General features: G+C 41.9%; 1 protein-coding gene across 2 annotated transcripts; it reads right to left on the minus strand.

The window, feature by feature from the left end:
• Positions 1 to 5,273: 5,273 nt before the first annotated feature.
• LOC112228386 (smoothelin-like protein 2) lies at positions 5,274 to 18,587 on the minus strand. Of its 2 annotated transcripts, none has more exons than XM_024393659.2 (13): positions 18,376 to 18,587; positions 17,350 to 18,247; positions 10,295 to 10,370; positions 9,964 to 10,140; positions 9,645 to 9,839; positions 9,392 to 9,463; positions 8,586 to 9,005; positions 8,391 to 8,453; positions 7,632 to 7,677; positions 7,286 to 7,498; positions 6,749 to 6,863; positions 6,291 to 6,442; positions 5,274 to 6,129 (listed from the first exon to the last, which is right to left on the minus strand). In XM_024393659.2, exons 2-13 carry the CDS (start codon positions 17,911 to 17,913, stop codon positions 6,003 to 6,005), a joined length of 2,220 nt encoding a protein of 739 aa, XP_024249427.1. In that variant the 5' UTR covers positions 17,914 to 18,247; positions 18,376 to 18,587; the 3' UTR covers positions 5,274 to 6,002. The 2 variants fall into 2 exon arrangements, with proteins under 2 accessions (XP_024249427.1, XP_024249426.1); XM_024393658.2 differs by having other exon boundaries at positions 8,391 to 8,456.
• Between the last annotated feature and the right edge of the window lie 3,357 nt (positions 18,588 to 21,944).

Here is a 21,944-nt window from a genome sequence, read left to right on the forward strand (position 1 = left end):
GGCTCTCCAACCACTAGGTGCTCTAACCACTAGGCTACCTGCCACCACATTTACTACAGTCTGTGGTGCGTCCACTACCTATCTTCACTAGCATCACTTGTTTTCTCAATTATTTTAATACCCTCAGCATAGGAGATTTGATTGACCACTTTTGCCACCTCAATCTCCTTCACCCTTACAGGGCACTCCAGGAACTCTGGATCATGATCCCCACCACAATTACAACACCGTCGTCCTTCAACACACCGTTCTTCAATATACTATTTCCGTCTGTACACACTTGAAACATGGCCAAATCCTTTACATTTCTTACACAATGCAATGATTTGGGAACAAAAACTCTTACAGCTTATCTTACATAACCAAGCTTCACATGTGTAGGTATTTGCTCTTTATCAAAAATAACAACTGGACTGACAGACTTTCTTATTTTTCTCCATTCACCCAGTGGGTCAGAGGCCGGGCACCAACCACACCAGGAATTCTCTTCAGGAATTCAACCTGAACATCCGTCCTCACCCCTGAGATGATTCATTTGACTGTTGCTCTACTCTGAAGTTCAAAACTTATGTTGTCTGCAATGAGCTTCAAAAGAATACAATCTTCTAATGTTCTTCAGAAATACAATTAATCAAAATAAGACCACTCCTGGTCACTCTGACAGTCCACTTTCCCAGCGCATACTTCACCATTTTCGACACCTCAAAGGGGTCTCTCACATATAAATCCTTACTCAACAAACGCATCCCCTGACTCCGTTAAGAAGCTGCCACGGCACTACTTCCACCTCTTCTTTTACTTGGTTCCTTCCAGAGAGAGTTAGCTTGGTAAGAGCTCTATGTTAGAGTGTATTGCAGAAGTATACTTCTCCATCTGGGTGCTCTGCTGTCCCCCCACTTGTTTTTTTGTTTGTTTTTTTGTCCATGTTTTAATTACTTGTGACAGTGTACCAACCTGGGCGATACACGGTTTGGTCGACCAGTATTGCGGTGCTGAGGCTTTGTCCTAGCTGTCCATGTGTAACGGATGTGAAATGGCTAGCTTAGTTAGCGGTGCGCGCTAAATAGCGTTTCAATCGGTGACGTCACTTGCTCTGAGACCTTGAAGTAGTAGTTCCCCTTGCTCTGCAAGGGCCGTGGCATTTGTGGAGCGATGGGTAATGATGCTTCGAGGGTGACTGTTGTTGATGTGTGCAGAGGGTCCCTGGTTTGTGCCCTGGTATGGGCGAGGGGACGGTCTAAAGTTATACTGTTACATTGATGCTGTTGACCCGGGGATCACTGGTTGCTGCGGAAAAGGAGGAAGGTCAAAGGGGGAGGTGAGTGTAACGGATGTGAAACGGCTAGCTTAGTTACCGTTGACTGTAGGTGACTGTTGTTGATGTGTGCAGAGGGTCCCGGGTATGGGCGAGGGGACGGTTTAAAGTTATGCTGTTACATTGATGCTGTTGATCTGGGTCACGGCACCAATGTAACAGTATAACTTTAGACCGTCCCCTTGCCCATACCCGGGCGCGAACCAGGAATTGTCTGTCCACCTGAACCCTCCTGGTTTTAGCCTTTGGGAGACTTGCAGCTTTAACCCTGAGTAGGCTCAACCTGGTATCAGAGCATTTCGTATTATTCGGTACGTAAATCCGCTACACTCCATTGAGTATGATATGTTATGGTTCGTATGGTATGTATTAATTTGTGAATGTCCATCACCCATTTTCATATTTGGTGTGAATTACAATTCGTATTATATGTTTTGAATTTGCAAAACGTATTTGTTTACAAATTCTAGCAAGGTGGTTAACGTTAGCTAGGCTAGGGTTTAGGGCTAAGTTTAGGAGTTAAGTTAAATGGATAGGGGAAGGGTTAGCTAACATGCTTAATCTGTCCGTGATGAGATTCGAACTCACAACCTTTGGGTTTCTAGACTTTCGTGTTATACGCCCACCCAGCCACCCACCCTACATTTGTTTTTTTGCTTTAAGTAACCAGCTGTCTTATATAACCATACCAAACGTAACATATCATACATATTTTGAGTGTCTCGGATTAATGTTTACTATGTTAAGTCTATGCTATGAGACCAGGCTGGTAGGCAAGGTGTGGCAAGGCCACCTCACTTTCATCGCTCACAGGGTGCAGCTCTCTTGCCTAGAATATTGTGTGTTCCACAGTGAACAAGCTATGCAAAGTTGCTAGCTTAATGAGAGGTGACCATTGCAGGATTAAGCACAAAGTTATAAGCACGCTTTCCCTTAAGTCCTGCCAACCTGAGCCCCCACGTATAAAGCGAGAAATAAGCTATAAACATGGCGTGAGTAACAGCCTGGCTCAGCTCCAGGATCACATGCCTAAAAAGAGGGTATTTTAAAACCATGAGGGGGCACAACTGTCGTAGTATTGCTTTAGAGTATAAAACAAGGTAGATTGGTCCTACTACTGTTCAAATGTACAAAAATGTATATGAAATGTATCAGCAATTGTCGCTGTACAGAATAACACAAAGATATGCGCCCCACTACAAATGCTGCTGTAGGCCTACACATATTTTGCGACTACCAACACGCACAGATCAGCTCGACAAAATGAGCACCACTAGGCTATCAAAGATTCTTACAAGCTTCATAGCTTAAACTTCAATAATTAGAATTTATAGGCTACAGTTCTGTCAAATCTGTGACACTACGCAATAGGGCTGTCCCTAACAAACAAAAACAATTCTCCATATATTGACATATCCTGTGTTTTAATCAAATTAATCATATTCACTAAGTTATTCTGATGCTTTAAGCACACTGTTTGATGAAATAATTAAGACACAACTCAGGAAAAAAAAAAATGTCCTTTCACATTGTCAACTGTGTTTATTTTCAGCAAACCTAACATGTGTAAATATTTGTATGAACATAACAAGATTCAACAACTGAGACATAAACTGAACAAGTTCCACAGACATGTGACTGACAGAAATGGAACAATGTGTCCCTGAACAAAGGGGGGGTCAAAATCAAAGTAAAAGTCTGTATCTAGTGTGGCCACCAGCTGCATTAAGTACTGCATTGCATCGCCTCCTCATGGACTGCACCATATTTGCCAGTTCTTGCTGTGAGATGTTACCCCAGTCTTCCACCAAGGCACCTGCATGTTCCTGGACATTTCTGGGGGAAATGGCCCTAGCCCTCACCCTCCGATCCAACAGATCCCAGACGTGCTCAATGGCATTGAGATCCGGGCTCTTCGCTGGCCATGGCAGAACACTGACATTCCTGTCTTACAGGAAATCACGCACAGAACGAGCAGTATGGCTGGTGGCATTGTCATGCTGGAGGGTCATGTCAGGATGAGCCTGCAGGAAGGGTACCACATGAGGGAGGAGGATGTCTTCCCTGTAACGCACAGCGTTGAGATTGCCTGCAATGACAACAAGCTCAGTCCGATGATGCTGTGACACACCGCCCCAGGCCATCGGTGTAACTCTGGATCCCACTCCAGAGTACAGGCCTCGGTGTAATGCTCATTCCTTCGACTATAAACGCAAATCCGACTATCCCCCTGGTGAGACAAAACCGCGACTCGTCAGTGAAGAGCACTTTTTGCCAGTCTTATCTGGTCCAGCAACGGTGGGTTTGTGCCCATAGGCGATGTTGTTGCCGGTGATGTCTGGTGAGGACCTGCCTTACAACAGGCCTACAAGTCCGGCCTCTCTCAGCTTATTGCGGACAGTCTGAGCACTGGGATTGTGCGTTCCTGGTGTAACTCGGGCAGTTGTTGTTGCCATCCTGTACCTGTCCCGCAGGTGTGATGTTCGGATGTACCGATCCTGTGCAGGTGTTGTTACACATGGTCTGCCACTGCGAGGACGATCAGCTGTCCGTCTTGTCTCCCTGTAGCGCTGTCTTAGGTGTCTCATAGTACGGACTAGAGGTCGACAGATTAATCGGAATGGCCGATTTAATTAGGGCCGATTTCAAGTTTTCGTAACAATTGGAAATCTGTATTTTGGGGCGCCGATTTGTCAATTTAAAAAATAATAATAATAGTAATTATACCTTTATTTAACTAGGCAAGTCAGTTAAGAACACATTCTTATTTTCAATGACGGCCTAGGAACGGTGGGTTAACTTCCTTGTTCAGGGGCAGAACGACAGATTTTCACCTTGTCAGCTCGGGGGATCCAATCTTGCAACCTTACAGTTAACTAGTCCAACGCAATAACGACTTGCCTCTCTCTCGTTGCACTCCACAAGGAAACTGCCTGTTACGCGAATGCAGTAAGCCAAGGTAAGTTGCTAGCTAGCATTAAACTTATCTTATAAAAAACAATCAATCATAATCACTAGTTAACTAGTTGGTTATGAGTCGATAAGACGGCAGCCATCCCCTCCGGCGCCATCATGTTAACTGTGAGACCTTATATAGACAGGTGTGTGCCTTTCCATATCATGTCCAATCAATTGAATCTACCACAGGTGGACTCCAATCAAGTTGTAGAAACATCTCAAGGATGATCAATGGAAATGTGCTCAATTTCGAGTCTTACTGTATAGCAAAGGATCTGAATACTTATATAAATCTGATTTTTTATTTTTACTTGCCTAGTTAAATAAAGGTTAAATAAATATATGCACAAAGGAATGATCAATGTAATTTCCACCACCTTCTACACACGACACACAATAGTACTAGTCACCAACTCACTCTAGTACCTATTTGGCATCTCTGGCCTCTGTTCACATTTTGGTGTGTGTGTGTATCAATGACTATTTGAGAGGATTTCTACGAGATTCATAGCTACCAAGTCAAAATTGTCTCTGCCCCGTCTGTAAATTATTATTTTATTTTAATGTATATTGTAGAAATACATGAAAAAAAACATGCCTTTTGGTCTTAATTAAGATTAGGCATATGGTTAGTAGTGTGGTTAAGGTTAGGATTAAGGTTTAAAATCTCATTTTAAGAAGATAAAGTGTCGAAATAGGCAGGTTTTATGACTTTGTGGCTATGGAAGCAAGTGACAATACCTTGAAAGGTGTAGGCTAGGGGATAGTGTGCCTATAACCAAATGGTCGCTGGTTTGATGCTGTGTTCATGTGTTAGTCTGAACTAGGAAACTCAGACATTTCCGACTTGCTAACTGGTTGTAGTTATACACATGCCGTGTTCAAACAGTTAGCAATTTGGTAATTTCAGAGTTTCCTACTTCAGACTAGCACATGAACGTGGCATAAGCTCCACTCTGGTTTCATTCCCAAGATATAACAACCCATTACCTAATTCAGAAAGTGTTAACAAATAGTGTACATCACTATTATTTTAATACAGTTGAAATAAAAGCTAATCCAATACATTTGATTGACATTGAATACAATTTGTAGATACAGCTATTTATTTGTAACACTGACAATCTGGACTTTTTATTACATAACAACAGACGTCTTTTAAACATCAACATACCTGAAAATATCATGATCTCACTGCAAGACAGTCCTTCAAAAATGCCTTGAGTCCAATGGCATTAGCAGAAGGCCAAACTGATTCAAGACCAGTGCATACAACTAACAAGTTGTTCCTGCCACCTTTCTTTGCATTTACACTTCTTTCATTTTCACTTTCTTTACAACTTGAATTTTAAATAGTCTTTCAGGTGTTTTGCTAGCTTCATGCATGACAAACACTATTTTAGAAATCTGGTTTCATTTAGTTTATGATCTACATTGAATTCTAATTACACCACTAAAACATAACCAGCAGGTGGCTCTCTGAGTTAAAAAATATATTTGTAAAACTACAATCTTTTCTCCAATTCACTACCTCTATTTTCTAAACGAGGCAAAATAAGAGCCCCAAACCATATGCACAGCACATTATTACATGACAAGACAAATTCAAATAGAATTGTACAAGCACAATCATTATATACAGTTATCGGGAGTTGAACAAATAGGGAGTAGTGCTTTGGCTCGCTGACAAAGTGTCAGTGTGCCTGGTGATCGCCTCTGCACAGGGGTGTCACTCAAACTTCTTGAGGTGGTTGTAGAGGGACTGGACGTAGGTGAAGATACACATGGGGTCTGGTTTGTTACCCATCACCATCATATCCTCTACCTCTATGAGACGCACACAGTCAGCCTGCTCCCTAAAAGAGACAGAAGGAGAAAGAGAAAATAAAAAAATATAACCCACAATATTTAAAGATAAGGTTTCTAATACATATATATTATAACACCGTATGCCACAGACTTGTCCCAGGATCTCCTCCTTGAGGTATTACCCCCCAACACACACATACACACTTACTCTGCTGTGGTGAAGGCCACTTCAAAGTTGTGTTTGCGATTGGCAGGATTCAGTGTGTTGTAGTCAAACTCCAGGGGGAAGAAGGAGTGGACCAGGGCAGCAAATGCCATTCCATCACACCAGCTGGATGAGAAGTTCTGGATGTCTATGTTCTGATGGAAGAGAAAATGGTAGGAGCCAAATGCAGTGTTAATTCCATAGAAGACCAGTTAAAAATGTAAGTATTCCTATATATTGACTAACTTTAAGGGCCACATTTGCTGGTAAATCAACATAACACACTCCAATTATGAACAAAAGTTATTGGTATGTTAATTTGGAGCCTCTTAAGCTGTCTAAAGCCCTGGGAAGAACTGAGATGGACAAATTGCTGGAAACCAGAAACAAATCTCACGTGTGCTAGCTAACATTTATCACATTGTGAACAGTCTGTCACAAAGGACTAGGGCTTGACTCACCTGGTAGCTAAAAGTTTTGGATCGGCACCACTCCAGGAGCATTGCCTTGATGCTGCTGGCGCTGTTAAAACTCTGGGAGCGCTGCAGTTTGGGCTTGGAGCCTGCAGCCTTGGACCTGCAGAGTGGAACATAGAGGTGGTCAATTGTTTGTGGCTGTGTAGTTCACGTGGTAAGAACATGATTCTAGCAACACCAAGGTAATGAGTTCAATTCCCAAAGGGATTCTTTACACACACATTACAAATGTATGCACACACTATGCTTTAAGTCACTTTGGACAACAGTGTTTGTGTCTGACTTCTCACACAATGATAGTAATAATATACATGTAATAAAGGGTTGAGGGACATGTACAAATGTGATACAAGGGCCTGTTGGCTTTTATTGACACTCAAAACAAAGTACTGGGTTGACAGGAGTAGGGTTATGGTCTCAAAACCTAGGGTTCAGCATTTACTCAATAGGGAGTAATAGCTAGCCAAGTCGGGCAAGAGAGACAATGGGTGAAGTCAGGGTGACTGACTGTGCCTTTTGTACCTGTCACACTCAGAGGCCAAACCCTCAAACAGAGACCGTTTGCTCTGCATCCCGAGGTTGCGAGGCAGCGTTTGTGACCTCTGCAGTTTCCGCTCCCCACCGCCCCCAAACTTGTCCAGCCCACCAAGCCTGTCCGGACCACCTAACTGGTTTGGACTGCCAAACTTGTTTGGACCACCAAATTTATTTGGACCGCCAAACTTGTCCAGGCTCCTAAAGATTATGTAAAAATGTACATCATTGAGCTTCTGAATAAATACTAAAATGCCAGGTTTACATGGTTGTGATTTATATGTATTTGAATAGTGTCTCATTTGATATGTTTTATAATTTGTCAAGGACTGACCTGTCTGTGCCAGGGGGTGGCACTTTTCTGGGGGGTAGGAGTTTTTCTGCACATCACACAGAGAGAGAGAAAGAGACAGACAGAGAGGAGGAGAGCGAGACAGAAAGAACGAACAATGTTAACCTGACAATGAACAAAAGACTAAGAGAGGCAAAAGCAGACAACAAAACACACAATGAACAAAGATTCACAAAACATTTTACACAAAAACAAGCTTCTTAACAAAAAATAGGAAGTTCATAAGATAGTTTGTAAGTGCAAACTAACATTACTTAAGAATTCATTATTTTTCTCACAAACCTCTCAAATATCTTCTAATGAACTTCTTGACTATCTTCTTAAGATGATTGTTGCTAGACCGATCTAGCTAGCAATCTAAAAATGCTAGCATATTTATTACTGAGATGTTCTTGGGTTTAAAATAATCAATACTGAACATTTCAGAGGAAGTTTGTGAGTGAATTAAACATGTTCAATTGCTTTCATTAGCTTATTCTCTCACTGCCCATAGGTCTTTAAGACTAGGGTTTAGCTATCTTGGAATTAAGAACATTTCCAAGAAGAAATCAGATAACTTTATTTTCAAGAATCTAATTTCCCCTGAACTTCTTGCTTAATGAGAAGCATAAGAAATAACGTAAGCACCTTAATAAGGAATAGCAACTTTTCATGAGTTCATAGTTAAGGAAAAAATGACAATTAAGAAGAACATTATTCTTAAGAAGATTTTGCAAATTCGGGCCCAGTTCCTAGTTTTACCTGTGGTTGCTGGGAAGCTCATGCTACGTGTTAGACTCGGGCTCACTGCCTTAACTGCAGGTGCTACTGTAAAAGAAAGAAAGAAGGAAAAAAACTGAAATAGAACTGGAGGTCAGACAAAGAAATGTGAAAGAACAAAGTCGGAAATGGAAAAGAGGAAAGAGATAGTAGGGAGAGAGTCCTTGTGTCCCTTACCACGTTCACCACGTTTGAAAGGAAATTCTCCCGATGCTTTGGGTGTGGTATCCTCAAATACTGGTTGACTAGGTGTTTTGGGTGCAGGGGACGGAGATGGAGGGGCTGCAGGAGCCTGAGTTGGTGTTGCAGAAGATTGAGTTGGGGTGGTAGGGTGCTGAGTTGTGGCAGAAGGAGACCAAATTGGGGTCGCAGGAGCCCAAGTTGGGGTGGCATGGGACTGAGTTGGGGCAGCAGGAGCCCATGATGGGGGGGCAGGGGACTGATTTGGGGCAGGTGCAGTTAATAACTCTGGACTAGTTCTGCTCAAGGCACTGACAGGGGTATGAGGTGGGGCCAGAGATACAGAGATGTTCTCCTTCTGCACTGCATGACTGCTGACTGGTGACCTCACTTGCATTTGTTGCCCAGAAAAACTCTCTGATTGGGTGAGAATAGACAGAAGAGGAGAACATGTTTACTGGTAAAGTTTAGCTTGTATGCAAGGTGTGATTTGAACTAGAGAGTGACATCCGGTCAGATGGATTGTGTCAACCAGACCTGAGTTCAAACAGTATTCGTTTTCTATCAAATACTTTAGCTGCACTTGATTGAGCTTGACTGCTGCAATGAAACCAATGGAAACATTGTACATTTGACATTCCAGGCCGGCTTAATCAACAAGTATTTGTATTTGAAAGAAAACAAGTACTATTTGAACCTGGCCAGGTGTCAATGAGAGTAGATGACAGACACAGATTCCCAATCTGGCAGAAATGACTACATGTTACAATCTAGGCCCACTGAAAGCAGCAAATATGATGTACCTGATCCTTGTGATAGGTCTGGAAGGGTAAATGTATGCATTGATACAGGGGTCTCTCTCTTCAATGCTGGTGCTGAAACAACCAAGACAAGTCAAAAACGTCAGCCATGGATATGTTCCTTCATTTACCTTTATAAATAATAAAGGTTCATTTTTCAAAACACATCTTAGGAGGACAGTTCACCCCAAAATTACTAGACTTTTGCACAAAATCCAAGGGTAAGGGTAGAGAGTCCAATCCATGTTCAACTCACCAGGACTAAACAGAGCATCAAGTGCTGTTTTGGGAGTGGTGACGTCAGCAATTGGGTAGGTAGGAGACTTTGGTGTTGAAGCAGGAGATTTTCTGGCCAAAGCAGGAGATTGGACTGGCGGTTTGGGGCCAGTCGGGGAGTCGGTTTTGGTTATGGCAGTGCAGGGAAGATGTGGCTCGCCGAATGATGAGTCGTCTGATTTGTTAGGAGTGTACATACAATATGAGGATTACAAAAATATCAATAGCCTGCTTACAAGGTAAGTAAACAAATATGTAACATATAGCTAGCTATATTATATTACAGTTATTTTACTCACCAGATTTAAACAATAAATCTGGTCTGGCTTTGGGTGAGGTGACACCTGCTAATAAATGACCAGGAGACTTGAGCTCCACTGAGGCTCGTCTGGGGCCAGTTGGTGACTCGGGACAAGTCCTGGTCATGGCACTGACGGGGAGATGAGGCTTGTGCTCCTCTGCCTCCTGACCACTGACTGAATGGGAGGTAGCAGACATGCATGATAAAAGAGGTTGTGTGTGCCAATTCAGTTTCAATTCAATTCCCCAATATAAATTGTTTTCTAAAATCTTGAATAGTAACTTAGAATTTTCAACTGAATTGACCCCAACACTGATGTGTGTTTAAACCTTGCTCTTTGTGATGTCCATTCTCCAACACAGCAGCAACATTTCTGTCTTCCGTTTTGTCAACAACTTTGTGACCCTATATAAAAGAGAAACAGAACACCCTTAACTACGGCCCCACTACTACACAATAGGCACAATCTAAAAGAACACACAATAAATAAACTGAAAACAAATGTAAGTTAAATCAGGAACAATAAATGATGTGGGCACGGCTCATGGCCCTGTTAAGAAATGTTATTATGATTTTTGCTAATGCATACGAATGGCCAACACGCTTCCCGTGGTTACTTTTTTTATTGACATTGCTGTGAAAAGCAGGTGAAGGACTTTTGAATGCGTTGATGGGCTTCCCGCCTCTGCTTAGACTAGTCTGGTGGGAATATCCAGGACGTATCCAGGACTGAGGCGGGGCTCACTCGAGACAGAGAGGGAATGCTGGTTGATAACAAGTGTGAATGAAAGCTTTATTAACTGGGCCAGTGAACTCGGCAGATGTTGCCCAGGCCAGCAAGCAGCCCTGATTGTCGAGCCCTGCAGTCTCTTTAGCTAATCCACTCCCTGTACTCCATGTCATTTGCCAAATAAAATGCCACCTGCTGGAGAAGACAGACTTTGGTCCCAGTTATCCCTCTTGCTCCCGCCTTGGGCTATAGTAATCAGTGTAATTTTGTAAATGCTGGATCTCTATGGCAAGATATATCACTCACTCAAGTTTTGTCAAAATCTGTCCAGTGCTGTCTGAGATATGGTGTGTGACTTCCCAATTTCATAGTGGGGGACAACAAACTGGAATTTGCTACAGGCCCAAAATGGCACTAGGAACATAGCCTTAGAATCTAGCATTGCCTTAAATGGCCAGATGAGCAAATTGAAAACATGGTCCACCTTGTGGATACAAACAAAAGTACAGCTTTAGGTCTTCTTTAACCCCCCCAAGAACAAAAAAACAGAGCCATTTTGACCCCCCCCGACAATTACAACATTGGACATTTGGTCTGGGAATGGTATTATTCCTATTCATCTCTGGGTCTCCATAAGTCCCAATTGTGACTGTAGTCTTTAGTGGCACTGGGGCCTAGCGAGTGGGTCTAACTGAGAGGTGTGGAGAGACAAGCCTTAAGTCCTGGAGCTATTTTGGATTTGTAATCAGTCACCCCAATGTCCCCCACTCCTCTTACATCCTAATATAGCCCCAAACAGGGCCTTTTGAGATCAGGGAGTTAGTAGTGGGACAGCCAAACTGTTCCAATGCTATCATTCAGTGCCAGAACTCAATACTTCAGAGCCTTCTAGATTGGCAGTCGCACCCGCTATCCCCCATGGCTGCGACTGCCAGCGATAGAGCCACGATGAGAGCCCGGTCAAGTCATAGCAGAGGCTAGGGACACTAGAGACTAGGGATTAGCAGTAGAGATGATCTGTGTGCACGGCTCACATACCTACTGTATCATTGTTGCTCTATATCTGTCTCACCCGGTCTGCTTCTCCATTTTAAAAAATGTTCCCGCTCACTCGCTTTCTTAATCTATTTGACTTTTAGTCGATCTCTCCCTTTTTCCTCAGAAACACGCAAACACATACAGATACAAACACACAGAGTCAAACAAACACAGTCAGACACGCATTTGCAGGAAATACAGGGTTAGGGTTACAGGGTACACACACACACACATTTTAAGATGTCATTTAGATCTACTTTTAACTATAAAGATGCTTTTTATTTATTTCCATTGTCCTCCAAGACTTGCTGAATCTCAGGATTACAGGACTATGGTTACAAGGGATATACACACGTACAGATGTAAGATCTTAATTTGATCCCTCTTTTGTTGCTGAGAATTTTTCTGCAGATGAGCTTTGTGATTTACATAAATTCACTGAAAACCTGCACTAACACATATTAACAGTATTGCACTTTTCACAAAGCCTAATTTTGACCAGCTAATCCGTAGGAACGCATTTCTGACGTAGTCAGGGTTGATGGGGGAACAGCCAGGTGACATCAGCGCTGTGGAATGTTGGCAGGGTGTGTGTTTCGAGAGGGGAACAGCTGGCAATCCAGCTCAGGGGGATATTGACAGGGAGACGGAATTCTACTTTCGGAATTCTACTTTCCGTCCCGTCAGGAGGCTCAGCTCAGGACTGGGATTGGTTGGACGAAGCACTCCCTCATGTGCTGCTCTGAAGTGAAGAGATATGGAAACCCAGAATAGTTCCTTAAGGGCCTCCACCTGGTACTTGCTGCCCCAAGATAAATGTGTGTGTGTGTGTGTGTGTGTACCACTTGTAAGCCTAACCCTTTATTTCATTGTAGATCCAAATACAAATTCAAGTGTGTATGTGTGTTCAGATACGTTAGGGGTGGAAGTCAAATAAGAATAACAACAATCCGTGTCAGACTATCACCTACTACCTATCATAATCCTACCAACCACCAATCCTATCATCGATCCAACAACCAAACCCTTCTCATTCTCCAAGAGCAGTTGATATGAAACACAAAAAATCCTGACCTGTAACCAGCAACAACCCAACATAGCTTCTCAGCTAGCACATAACATTCTGAGAACCATGTTTCTTAGAGCATGGTGAGAGTGTGGTTGTCCTATGGTTATTTTGCATACAACCTTCCCACAACTTTCCCACAAAGTTGCTTGGCTTTGGAACTTTCTCAGCACATTTAAAGGGATACTTCAGGATTTTGGCAGTGAAGCCCTTTATTAACTTCCCCAGAGTCAGATGCTCATGGATACCATTTTTATGTCTCTTTGTGCAGTTTGAAGGAAGTTGCAAACTAGCACTAGCGCAATTGCTAACGAGTGTTAGCGCAATGACTGGAACTAGCAGATACCCATAGACTTCCAGTCATTGCGCTAACGCTAGTTAGCATTGGCTTTCTAAACTACAGTACCTCTAACTTACTACATATTGGACACAAAGACACACAAATTGTATCCACGAATTCATCTGACTCTGGGGAAGAAGATAAAGGGGCTCTCTTCTAAACTCTCGAAGTATCCCTTTAAGGAACTTGACAAAAAAAAAACATAGTTACTTTTAATTTAAATGTTGGTAGTGTTCTAGGAAACTTCTCCTACTGGTTTAATATTTGGAATTTTCTCAAATACTGTTGAAGTCAGAAGTTTACATACACATAAGCCAAATACATTTGAACTCAGTTTTTCGCAATTCCTGACATTTAATCCCAGTAAAAACTCCCTGTTTTAGGTCAGTTAGGATCATCACTTTATTTTAAGAATGTGAAATGTCAGAATAGTAGTAGAGATAATTATTTATTTCAGCTTTTATTTCTTTCATCACATTCCCAGTGGGTCAGAAGTTTACATACACTCAATTAGTATTTGGTAGTATTGCCTTTAAATGGTTTAACTTGGGTCAAACATTTTGGGTAGCCTTCCACAAGCTTCCCACAATAAGTTGGGTAAATTTTGGCCCATTCCTCCTGACAGAGCTGGTGTAACTGAGTCAGGTTTTGTAGGCCTCCTTGCTCACACAAACTTTTTCAGTTCTGCCCACAAATTTTCAATAGGATTGAGGTCAGGGCTTTGTGATGGCCACTCCAGTACCTTGACTTTGTTGTCCTTAAGCCATTTTGCCACAACTTTGGAAGTATGCTTGGGGTCATTGTCCATTTGGAAGACCCATTTGCGACCAAGCTTTAACTTCCTGACTGATGTCTTGATGTTGCTTCAATATATCCACATAATTTCCCTTCCGCATGTTGCCATCTATTTTGTGAAGTGCACCAGTCTCTCCTCAGCAAAGCACCCCCACAACATGATGCTGCCACCCACGTGCTTCACAGCTGGGATGGTGTTCTTCAGCTTGCAAGCCTCCCCCTTTTTCCTCCAAACATAACAATGGTCATTATGGCAAAACAGTTCTATTTTGGTTTCATCAGACCAGAGGACATTCCTCCAAAAAAATACTATTTTTGTCCCCATGTGCAGTTGCAAACCGTAGTCTGGCTTTTTTTAATGGCGGTTTTGGAGCAGTGGCTTCTTCCTTGCTGAGCGGCCTTTCAGGATATATCGATATGACTCGTATTACTGTGGATATAGATACTTTTGTACCGGTTTCCTCCAGCATCTTCACAGGGTCCTTTGCTGTTGTTCTGGGATTGATTTGCACTTTTCGCACCAAAGTACGTTCATCTCTAGGAGACAGAACGCGTCTCCTTCCTGAGCGGTATGACTGCTGCGTGGCCCCATGGTGTTTATACTTGCGTACTATTGTTTGTACAGATGAACATGGTATATTGAGGCATTTGGAAATTGCTCCCAAGGATAAACCAGACTTGTGGAGGTCTACAATTATTTTTTGGCTTGGCTGATTTCTTTTGATTTTCCCATGATGTCAAGCAAAGAGGCTCTGAGTTTGAAAGTAGGCCTTGACATACATCCACAGGTACACCTCCAATTGACTCAAATGATGTCAATTAGCCTATCAGAAGCTTCTAAAGCCATGACATAATTTTCTGTAATTTTCCAAGCTGTTTAAAGGCACAGTCAACTTAGTTTATGTAAACTTCTGACCCACTGGAATTGTGATACAGTGAATTATAAGTGAAATAATCTGTCTGTAAACAATTGTTGGAAAAATGACTTGTGTCATGCACAAAGTAGATGTCCTAACCGACATGCCAAAACTATAGTTTGTTTACAAGAAATTTGTGAAGTGGTTGAAAAACAAGTTAATGACTCCAACCTAAGTGTATGTAAACCTTCAACAGTACATTCCATTCTCACCCTCAACAAAACTCTCTCTATCCTCCATCTTAAATCTGTTCAGGTGTGTCCGCTAATTGGCCACACCTGATCTTAATGAGTGCTTGTTTCCTTTGAAATGGGGTCTGTTTGAATAGACTAAAATGAACAGATTTGTATGCTTAAAAAACGTGGCATGCCAGCTCCATCCTGGTGGTGTAGTGGACTAATTCCATGGAGAGACAACAGAAGATTATAGGTTTGATTCTCACTGATGCTATGTCACAATAAACATGTGTTTGCATGATTAATGCCTAAGGAAATGCATTTCCATGTGTCCTATCTGTGCTTTGAGTTGAAAAATGTTAACCCAAAATATGCACCTATGAAGGTTGGAGAGGGTTGCTGCTATGTCTGTCTTCTATTCCAGCCTTTCTCTCCTCTCTCTCTCTCTGTTTCTATACATCCAGAGTTGCAGTTATGGGAAGTTATGTTAGCTAGGACTTTGTGGTGCTGTTAAAATCTGTCCTGAACCAAGACTGGAAATTATACACACACACACACACAGCTGAGGACTCAAACTAGCTTGGCGTTGGATATAAAAAGTGAGGCCTGTTAAAAGTTGATGCGAGGTTTAAAGCTCCACACGGAGCTGTCTGGACCAGGGGGGTACAGAGCGGTCCCAAAGAGCTCCAACCCAAATGTCCAGGACCAGAGCCATCAATCAGACCTGCCCTGCCAAAAATACATGTGCCCTTTTGCGAGGACGGAAGGAGCGGAGAGAGGGGAATGGAGGAGCAGATAGCACTGACTGGCCTCTTGGCTTAACCGAAAAACACACAGACAGATTTAAATCTTTGGATTCAATGAGAGATTAGAAGTAGTGTACGAGCATCCAGTTAGTTCAAGGTGCACTACAGGGTACAACAAGTACACTTAAAAATAGCCACGAAAGAAAAAGATACCCTTACACAGTCTGAATAAATAATAAAACTGTGGGAGCATTCATGTGTGTACAAGTACAGTATCTTCTTTCAACGGGAGGTACCTAATGACACACAGACAGACAGGCAGACAGTAAGAGGTCCTCTGGATGTTATGCTCATGGTCCCACTGGAGGAACCACCAGCAGAGATGCTACATTGAATGTGTAGAATTTGGGTGTCTGCAAACATGTGTATATGTGTTATTTTTTTATTTAAATACTTATAATCTGTGTATTTGAGAATTTTCAAATGAAGTGGCCCAAATCAACTAGTTCTATTTGATGTACAGTGTATGTTTAAGTATTTTCAAATAATTTCCTATAAATAGCCTACTATTTGAAAGTATATTGAAATACTTATTTTTATTTCAAATACATTATTTCAAACACTGAAACCACTTGGGTTAAATGTTTGGGAGTGTATTTGGGTTTTCTCAAATACATACCTTTACTTTCCAAGTGTATTTCCAAATACATTCCACTACTTGTATTTTCTGGTGTGTGTGTGTGTGTGTGTATACCACAGGAGGTTGGTGGCACCCTAATATTATAATATATATATTTTTTTACCTTTATTTAACTAGGCAAGTCAGTTAATAACAACAAATTCTTATTTTCAATGACAGCATAGGAACAGTGGGTTAACTGCCTTGTTCTGGGGAAGAACGACAGATTTTTACCTAGTCAGCTCTGGGATTTGATCTCGCAACTTTTTGGTTACTAGTCCAATGCTCTAACCACTAGGCTACCTGCCGCCCCTAACAGGAAGGATGGGCTTGTGGTAATGGCTGGAGTGGAATAAGTGGAATGGTATCAAATACATCCAACACGTGGTTTCCATGTGTTGGATGCCATTCCACTCACTCCGTTCCAGCCATTATTATGAGCCGTCCTCCCCACAGCAGCCTCCTGTGGTGTATACATAGACGCTTGAATTCGTTTTTTGGAGTGTGTCCAAATGCAAAAAGTGACATGTTTAAAGAAGGTCATTCGGGTGGAGGATGGGCAGCTTGCCCTTGTCCCATTACTGCCTACTGTAGATACACACCGCTTCACACCATTTAATTTATTAGTACTACACTAAGCCAGGAGCTTTAAAATGAATGACCAGGGGCAACACAGCACTTTCCCCACTGAGAGAGACAACAGATTTACAACTTAGCACTGTCTCAATCTCTCTTTCTCTCTCTCACACACACACACACACACACACACACACACACACACACACACACACACACACACACGAAAGGCTTTCAATTTTCCCAGATGACATTCCCTTGCATTCTACTAAATGATACTAAATGGGACAATATCTTCTCCAGTAACAAGGCAATACTCACATTCACCATGTTGTCCTCCATGGGCTCTCTGCTGGAGAGATGGGCTGATGTTGAACTAGAGGCGCCAGAACCAGAAGACCCAGAACCAAGACCAGAAGAACCAGACTCTGACGGTCCATTGGGGACCATGGTGGAGGGACTCCCGTGGCTCCTGTTCACCATCCCCTGGGACGAAGTCATGGGGATCTGTCCCCTACTGTCCCTGTCCTCCAGGGCGCTCCTGTCCACCCCTTTCCCTGTCAGACCCTCCACCAGGCGGGCCAGCGCCTCCAGCTGACTCCGGAGCTGCAGGTTCTCCTGCGTCAGCCGTTGCACCGCCTCGGCCAGGGGCCCTTGGGCTTGACATGCCTCGTCCACCCGCCGCTCCACGCCCCGCTTGAAGGCACTCACGTCCACGTGCACCTCGCGCACCGCCGCCGCCAGCGTGACCTCGAAGCGACCCAGTGCCTCACACACCGTCTCGTCGCACGTGGCATCCTCGGCTGCCGACACGGTTGTAGGAGCGGCATCCATGTCCCCACTAGCAACAGACACCCTCAGCTTAGAGGAAATGGAGCGGTGCATATGTTTAATGGATGATGGCGGCGGCTCTACTGTTCTTTCCTCTTCTTCTCCTTCTCTCCCCGTTTCTCCTGCCTGGGCTACTGAGAGGAGGTGATGAGGGAGGGATTGATCTTTCTCTGATACCACAGAGAGGTCTTAGAAGGGGGGAGTTTTAGAAGGTGCTCTATAACTGTTTCCCAGTATAGTTAAAATAGTTTTCAAGGAGGACTGTGCTGGAAAATAGATTCCTAAGCAGCCAAGTCAATTAACTCCACAGAGGTCTTTCAGTCTCGACACAGTCAGATTCTCTCACTTCCACAGAGGACAAGAGCTATTATTCCTAGGCTCTGTGGTTCTGTTCAAAAAGAGAGATGCAAAATTATACCCTTCAAAATCAAGTTGTCAAGTTGTCAAAATCAAGTTGTCAACTGTCATACTGCGGAGGTTATGGAAATTTTGAGGAGGTAGACATATCAAACAAACCTTTTGAAGAGTCCTGCTGAGGGAGCAGTCCAGTAGTGTAATCCAGTCCCCATGTGTGTATGTTTATATAATTGTGTGTATGTGTCTGTTTGTTTGTTTGTGTGGATTTCATCCACACACCTCTAAAGTAATGTCATGAGAATTGCTTTATTGTGTGTGTTCTGTATGCTGTGCAGCTCTGCTTTAAACCACCAGCCTTGTGAGTAGGTTCATCTCTGTATTAGGGGAATAAGCAGGAGGAGGGAGTAAAAGGGGAGGGTACAGACTTCATGCAGCACTCCTCCTCCCTCCCTCCCACCCTGATGTGGGCCCAACTTGTGCTGGAGTTAAAAGTAAGTGTGTGTGTGTGTGTGTGTGTCAGTGGAGGCTGGTGGGGGGAGCTATAGGAGGACGGGCTCATTGTAATGGCTGGAATGGAATAAATGGAATGGTATCAAGCGGTATCAAACCATGTTTGACTCCGTTCAATCAATTCCATTCCAGCCATTACAATGAGCCCATCCTCCTATAGCTCCTCCCACCAACCTCCACGTGTGTGTATGTGTGTGTGTGTATATGATAGAGAAGATTACATCACCTAAATATGCCCGATACAAGAAAAGGGAATGCATTGGGAGATTAGAGAATGACAAGCCTGAACCAGTGATTTCACATGACTGTATATAGCTAGTGACTGTATAGTTAGTAACTGTATAGCTAGGGACTGTATAGTTAGTAACTGTATAGCTAGTGACTGTATAGTTAGTAACTGTATAGCTAGGGACTGTATAGCTAGTAACTGTATAGCTAGGGACTGTATAGCTAGTGACTGTATAGATAGTAACTGTATAGCTAGTGACTGTATAGTTAGTAACTGTATAGCTAGGGACTGTATAGTTAGTAACTGTATAGCTAGTGACTGTATAGTTAGTAACTGTATAGCTAGGGACTGTATAGCTAGTAACTGTATAGCTAGGGACTGTATAGCTAGTGACTGTATAGATAGTAACTGTATATAGCTAGTGACTGTATAGATAGTAACTGTATAGCTAGGGACTGTATAGCTAGTGACTGTATAGATAGTAACTGTATATAGCTAGTGACTGTATAGTTAGTAACTGTATAGCTAGGGACTGTATAGCTAGTAACTGTATAGCTAGGGACTGTATAGCTAGTGACTGTATAGTTAGTAACTGTATAGCTAGTGACTGTATAGTTAGTAACTGTATAGCTAGGGACTGTATAGTTAGTAACTGTATAGCTAGGGACTGTATAGTTAGTAACTGTATAGCTAGGGACTGTATAGCTAGTGACTGTATAGTTAGTAACTGTATAGCTAGTGACTGTATAGTTAGTAACTGTATAGCTAGGGACTGTATAGCTAGTAACTGTATAGCTAGGGACTGTATAGCTAGTGACTGTATAGATAGTAACTGTATATAGCTAGTGACTGTATAGATAGTAACTGTATATAGCTAGTGACTGTATAGTTAGTAACTGTATAGCTAGGGACTGTATAGTTAGTAACTGTATAGCTAGGGACTGTATAGCTAGTAACTGTATAGCTAGGGACTGTATAGTTAGTAACTGTATATAGCTAGTGACTGTATATAGCTAGTGACTGTATAGCTAGTGACTGTATAGATAGTAACTGTATATAGCTAGTGACTGTATAGTTAGTAACTGTATAGCTAGGGACTGTATAGTTAGTAACTGTATAGCTAGGGACTGTATAGCTAGTAACTGTATAGCTAGGGACTGTATAGCTAGTAACTGTATAGCTAGTGACTGTATAGCTAGTGACTGTATAGCTAGTGACTGTATAGTTAGTAACTGTATATAGCTAGTGACTGTATAGTTAGTAACTGTATAGCTAGGGACTGTATAGTTAGTAACTGTATAGCTAGGGACTGTATAGTTAGTAACTGTATAACTAGTGACTGTATAGTTAGTAACTGTATAGCTAGGGGTATACTTAATAACTGTATAGTTAGTAACTGTATATAGACTAGTGACTGTATAGTTAGTAACTGTATAGCTAGGGACTGTATAGTTAGTAACTGTATAGCTAGGGACTGTAACTGTAAGCTAGGGACTGTATAGCTAGTAACTGTATAGCTAGTATAGTTAGTGACTGTATACTAGGGACTCTATAGTTATTAACTGTATGACTGTATATAGTTACTGTGACTGTATAGTATAGCTAGAACTGGACTGTATAGTTAGTAACTGTATATAGCTAGTGACTGTATAGTTAGTAACTGTATAGCTAGGGACTGTATAGTTAGTAACTGTATAGCTAGGGACTGTATAGCTAGTAACTGTACAGCTAGGGACTGTATAGTTAGTAACTGTATAGCTAGGGACTGTATAGCTAGTAACTGTATAGCTAGGGACTGTATAGCTAGTGACTGTATAGCTAGTGACTGTATATAGCTAGTGACTGTATAGTTAGTAACTGTATAGCTAGGGACTGTATAGTTAGTAACTGTATAGCTAGGGACTAGTAACTGTATAGCTAGGGACTGTATAGCTAGTAACTGTATAGCTAGTGACTGTATAGCTAGTGACTGTATATAGCTAGTGACTGTATATAGCTAGTGACTGTATATAGCTAGTGACTGTATAGTTAGTGACTGTATAGATAGTAACTGTATATAGCTAGTGACTGTATAGTTAGTGACTGTATATAGCTAGTGACTGTATAGTTAGTGACTGTATATAGCTAGTGACTGTATAGATAGTAACTGTATATAGCTAGTGACTGTATAGCTAGTGACTGTATATAGCTAGTGACTGTATAGTTAGTGACTGTATAGATAGTAACTGTATATAGCTAGTGACTGTATAGTTAGTAACTGTATAGCTAGGGACTGTATAATTAGTAACTGTATAGCTAGGGGCTGTATAGTTAGTAACTGTATAGCTAGGGACTGTATAGCTAGGGAGTGTATAGTTAGGGACTGTATAGTTAGTAACTGTATAGTTAGTAACTGTATAACTAGTGACTGTATAGTTAGTAACTGTATAGTTAGTAACTGTATAGCTAGGGACTGTATAGTTAGTAACTGTATAGTTAGGGACTGTATAGTTAGTAACTGTATAGCTAGGGACTGTATAGTTAGTAACTGTATAGCTAGGGACTGTATAGTTAGTAACTGTATAGTTAGTAACTGTATAGTTAGTAACTGTATAGCTAGGGAGTGTATAGTTAGGGACTGTATCGTTAGGGACTGTATACTTAATAACTGTATAGTTAGTAACTGTATAGTTAGGGACTGTATATAGCCAGGGACTGTGTAGTTAGTAACTGTATAGCTAGGGAGTATATAGTTCGGGACTGTATAGTTAGTAACTGTATATAGTTAGTAACTGTATAGCTATGTAGTGTATAGTTAGTAACTGTATAGCTAGGGACTGTATACTTAGTAACTGTATAGCTAGGGACTGTATAGTTATTAACTGTATATAGCCAGGGACTGTATAGTTAGTAACTGTATAGTTTGGAACTGTATATTGCCAGGGACTATATAGCTAGGAACTGTATAGTTAGTAACTGTATAGTTAGTGACTGTATATAGCCAGGGACT

Source organism: Oncorhynchus tshawytscha, linkage group LG30, assembly GCF_018296145.1.
Source record: "Oncorhynchus tshawytscha isolate Ot180627B linkage group LG30, Otsh_v2.0, whole genome shotgun sequence".
Classification (NCBI taxonomy): Eukaryota; Metazoa; Chordata; class Actinopteri; order Salmoniformes; family Salmonidae; genus Oncorhynchus; species Oncorhynchus tshawytscha.